This window comes from Mauremys mutica, chromosome 12, assembly GCF_020497125.1.
Source record: "Mauremys mutica isolate MM-2020 ecotype Southern chromosome 12, ASM2049712v1, whole genome shotgun sequence".
Lineage (NCBI taxonomy): Eukaryota > Metazoa > Chordata > Testudines > Geoemydidae > Mauremys > Mauremys mutica.
Genome location: NC_059083.1, coordinates 12801405 through 12806419, shown reverse-complemented (window position 1 = coordinate 12806419; position 5015 = coordinate 12801405). Strand labels below are relative to the sequence as shown.

Sequence of the window (5015 nt, the reverse complement as noted above, 5' to 3'; positions counted from 1 at the left end):
CCCGCTGGCCTCAGTGATGGGGGCCAGCCTGGATTCAGGGCTGGCCTGGCCTGTTGCCATCCCCGGCTTCTTTCTTGGCTCTGCTCAGCTTCATCCTTTCGGGAATCCAGCAGTCACCCCGTCATTCCCTTTGGAGAACGTGACAAAGTCACTTAAAACTTCTAAGATACTTCCTGTCTCTTTCTAGCCGCAGTGCAGCAAGTTCACAGTTCTCAGCTTTGGCCATCTGGATCTCAAGAGCAAACCCTGCAGCTTCCTAGCTCTGTATCCCCCACCTCCGATGCTCTCCCCCGCCTACCTGTCTCTCACCTCACCCCTGGGATCAGGCAGTTACCTTCCTTTCCCCTTTTCAGGCTCCGCCTCTCCATGGCTTTCGCATGTGCCCACCAGTGTTTGTGTCAGCAGTTACTTGAAAATCGGTTATTAGTAACTAATGGATGAACTGTTCAACCAATATTAAAATCTCATGGCAGAGAGGGATGAAAAAGCAAAAATAATGAAGGGATATTGTGCCAAGTAATCATTTGTCTCATAAATTTCCACAATAAAACTATGTAACTCTCCCCCCACTCCACTCCCCATTCAAACAAAAACTAATACCCAAGTATGTGACAAAACAGCCTTCAGGAAAGAGAAAACCAGAATACAGGGAGTTCTAATGCATGTTCGGGTTAGATAATGTGAAATTTTGGAGCATGTTGCAGTTGACACAAATTCAGGAGAACAGATTTCCCCGTGTTCTCTTCTAAACCAGCTAAACTTCCTTCCCTTTATGCCTCATTACTCAGCGATGTTATTTACAGAACTTTAGCATCATCAGCATGAAAGAAAAGAAAAAAACACCTTCCCATCGGCACACAACCAGAGCTTGGCAGGAAAATACCCGGCAGGCTGATTTACCGCAAGATGGAAACTGGGACTTAAGCTGAGAAGGATCACACATGGGGTTTCGGATTCATTGGAATTCCCCCTCCAGGTCTGTGACATTTTCATTTCCAGCCCTCCTGAGTCTGATTTAGGCTCAAAGAAATCAACGCATGATGCAAAAGCATGGAGAGCAGAGAACGCTGGGTCATGGGATGCCAGAGGCATAGGCCCCAACTTTCCCCAGCGCCAGTGAGGGCTCATGGCCCCTCACTCCTGGCCCCGCCCTGACTCCACCCTTTCCCCACCCCTATTCCAATCCCTTCCCCAAAGTCCCCGCCCCAACTCTGCTCCCTCACTGCCCCTATTGGCTCCCTTCCCCAAATCCCCGCCCCGCCCCCGCCTCTTCCCCCAGCGCACGGTATTCCCTCTCCTTCCCAGCGCTTGCTGCGTGAATCAGCTGTTTCACGGCACAAGCGCTGGGAGCCAGAGGGGAAAAGCTGGCACGCGGTGTGCCCACGGGAGGAGGCAGAGGTGAGCTGGGGCAGGGGGGCGGGGAGCTGCTGGTGCATGCTAAGCACCCACCAATTTTTCCTTGTGGGTGCTCCAGCCCCGGAGCACCCATGGAGTCAGTGCCTATGGCCACTAACAGCTCAGGTTCAACTCTGCTGGAGTTGCTGATGTCCAGTATAGTGTTTGCTCCAGCTGAAATCTTTCCCATGCTAAGGACATTTACGAGCTCTCTTCCCTGTCTGAATTTGCTGTTGGATAATGTGATTGAATTCCAACTGAAGCATCACCCACATTCACGGTTTCTCTCCTGAGTGGAGTCTCTGATGCGTAATTAGGTTCGAGCTCTGACTGAAACGTTTCCCGCAGTCTGAGCATTTATAGGGCTTTTCTCCCGTGTGAGTCCTCTTGTGTCTAATCAGGGTGGAGCTCTGGTTGAAGCTTTTCTCGCACTCGAGGCATTTATAGGGCTTCTCTCCCGTGTGGGTTCGCTGATGTGTAATAAGGGCTGAGCTGTCACTAAAGCTTTTCCCACATTCGAGGCATTTATAGGGTCTGTCTCCTGTGTGGATTAGCTGGTGTCTAATAAGTTGGGTGCTCCAGTCAAAACTTTCCGCACACTCCAGGCATTTATAGGGCCTCTCTCGAGTGTGAATTCGCTGATGTGAAATCAGATTTGAGCTCTGATTGAAAGTTTTTCCACACCTAAAACATTTATATGGTTTCTCTCCCGTGTGCAGTCTCTGATGTGTGATGAGGTCTGAGCTCTGGTTGAAGTTTTCCCCACAGTCCAGACATTTATAGGGTCTCTCTCCCGTGTGAATTCTCTGATGGGAAATAAGGTTGGAGCTCTGGTTGAAGCTTTTCCCGCACTCGCTACATTTATACGGCCTCTCTCCTGTGTGGATTCTCCAATGGGAAACAAGGTTTGAGCTACGACTGAAGCTTTTCCCACACTTGGTGCATGTGTTTTTTCTTCCGTCTCTGTGGATTCTCTGCTGGGCTGCGGTTTCCTCAAGGTCCTTGCCATTTCCCTTACAATTAGTGGTTTTACCCACTTTCTTCCCTGGCTCGTTTCCCTGCCACTTCTCTGACTTGTGTGGTATCTCCCAGGCTTTTCCCTGCTCATGACTCTGGAAAAAATTCCCTTTGGGTCTTCCTGATAAAGTTTTGTGCAGTTCCACTTCCTCAGCCGCTTCCTGCTGAGAATTCTCCTCCTTGTTCTTACTCATCCTCCCATCACCTGCTGGAAACAGAGGGAGAGAGAATCAAAGATGGGTTATTTGCTGTGCCATGGTGGAAGGAAAGAAAGAAAGAAAGAAAGAAAGAGGAAGATCAAAGAGGAGAAACACAGCACAGTAACTGTTGGGGAGATTGAGAAAGGTAAAATTCTATTAACCTCTGTAATTCCTGCGGTTCTAAATTGGACATATGATGTTCCATGATCAAGTGGGTTGTTCTTTCTCACCTTCCAGGCATGGAGACTACAAAGAGACTCGAGGCATGCTTGGAAGATGAGGAGGAATAATCCAGTTATGGTGGATAGTGGAATACCAAATACCAGATAGCAAGCTCATGCCAGCTGTCGGTGACATTGGGTGGGGAACCATGAGTGAAAACCACCACGAGGATACATACAAACATCATGCTGGGATGTATTAGCAGGAGAGTTGTAAGCAAGACATGAGAAGTAATTCTTCCGCTCTACTCCATGCTGATACGGCCTCAGCTGGAGTAGTGTGTTCAGTTCACAGTGCCACACTTCAGGAAAGATGTGGACAAATTGGAGAAAGTCCAGAGGAGAGCAACAAAAATGATGAAAAGTCTAGAAAACATGACCTATGAGGGAAGATTGAAAAAACTGGGTTTGTTAAGTCTGGAAAAAGAGACGACTGAGGGGAGACATGATCACAGTTTTCAGGTACATGAAAGGTTGTTACAAGGAGGAGGGAGAAAAATTGTTCTCATTAACCTCTGAGGACAGGACAAGAAGCAATGGGCTTAAATTACAACAAGGGAGGTTTAGGTTGGACATTAGGAAAAACTTCCTGTCAGGGTGGTTAAGCACTGGAATAAATTGACTAGGGAGGTAGTGAAATCATTGGAGATTTTTAAGAGCAGGTTAGACAAACCCGTCAGGGATGGTCTAGATAATACTTAGTCCTGCCAGGAGTGCAGGGGACTGGACTAGATGACCTCTCGAGGTCCCTTCCAGTCCTATGAGTCTATAACCTGGATACAACCCTGACCTGGGTGAGATGAGGCAGAACTGGAACAATTCGCTCACAACACATTGGTAGGAGTCCCAGCTTCTCCCTTCACTCGACAGATGGTTTCTGCATCAATTTCACTGACAACTCACCGGCGTGGGCGTCTCTTGAGATCTCCCTTTCCTTGGAGGCCTGGGTATCCAGGACCCACGGCTCTTCCCCTCGTTCCAGCTGGGAGATCAGGTCAGGCTTGGGAAGGGGGAGGGGGGAAAATCAGGCATGATCAGGGTGTGTCAAGCATTGGAAGAGGTCGGATGTGTTACAAAGAACATTCCTTGATTTTAACCTGGCCCTGTGCTGGGCTGTGGGGGACACGGACTCTGAACGGACAGGAACATGGTCACTGATCCCCCTTGGGAGAGGCAGATGTCTGGAGGGGGGGCCTCCAGGATCTGGGCACTCTAGGGGATTTGCTGACATTCAGCCCCTGCCTTTTCCTGTCTCCAGAGCCCTCCTCACAGATGGAGCTAGTCCCAGGAGGGGAGGGGGACAGGGATTCTGTGTGTGAGTGAGAATTAATACAGGCAGGTCAATGCGCTGCTTCTGCCCCCTTGAAAGCTGTTGGGATGGGAATGAATAATCCTCTCCATTGTATTTCTGACTTCCTGACCTCATGGAAGAAGGCAAAGAGAGTAAAGTCTCCCTCACACTGGATCTGGGGACATTGGAGCCTTGAAATCTAAGGGACCACAAGCCACATCACAGACCTCCCTCCCCTAGCTTCCAATAACCAAGGGGACGGGAATCCCTTATCCGGCGAGGTCACAGTCTCATGGGTCTCCTGCATGATGTCCCTGTAGAGGGCTCTCTGAGCGGGGTCCAGCAGAGCCCCCTGCCCCTGGGTGAAATACACAGCCACCTCCTCGAAGGTCACCGGCATCTGACACAAGAGTCCCCCACTCAGCACCTGCTGCCCCAGCCACGTTCCCACGGGAGGAGAGCAGGAGCTTTCCTGTTTATCTTACACCCACTAGCCAGAGGCTGGCACAGGAGATGGAGACCCGGAGCAGGATCCAGGGACAGGAATGCCAACACCCTCCTTACTCCCAGCAGCTGGGGGTGAGGGGACGGGGCCTCTCGCCGGGGCCTCTCCCCTGGGTGCCCCCTTCATATTCCAGAGCAGCCTCCGGCTGGTAGGTTCAGGCTGCAGCACCAGGGATCTGTTAAGTTTTCCTTCCCAGCCCTGCCCAAGGGGATTGTTTCCTGTTCCAGAAATGGGCGAATTCCTCCCACCCAATGGGCCTCCTCTGAAAAAACAAGCCCCAGATTAACCAGGGCCCAGCAGGGTAGGCCCAGCCTGTCCTCCCCCTTCCTCGCTCTGCGTAATTCCTGCCCCTCCCCCTCTAGCAGAAGCCCATCCTGCAGCTCCCT

At 50.8% G+C, this 5015-nt stretch overlaps 1 protein-coding gene across 2 annotated transcripts; it reads right to left on the bottom strand.

Moving 5' to 3' along the window:
- Positions 1 to 1254: 1254 nt before the first annotated feature.
- LOC123346282 (zinc finger protein 239-like) lies at positions 1255 to 5015 on the bottom strand. 2 transcript variants are annotated; one of them, XM_044983613.1, is made up of 2 exons: positions 3737 to 5015; positions 1255 to 2620 (listed from the first exon to the last, which is right to left on the bottom strand). In XM_044983613.1, exon 2 carries the CDS (start codon positions 2604 to 2606, stop codon positions 1671 to 1673), a length of 936 nt encoding a protein of 311 aa, XP_044839548.1. In that variant the 5' UTR covers positions 2607 to 2620; positions 3737 to 5015; the 3' UTR covers positions 1255 to 1670. The 2 variants fall into 2 exon arrangements, with proteins under 2 accessions (XP_044839548.1, XP_044839549.1); XM_044983614.1 differs by having other exon boundaries at positions 1255 to 2617.

Excerpts from the sequence above, each read along its gene's own strand:
- LOC123346282 (XM_044983613.1), bottom strand. The coding sequence starts at position 2,606 with ATGAGTAAGAACAAGGAGGAGAATTCTCAGCAGGAAGCGGCTGAGGAA.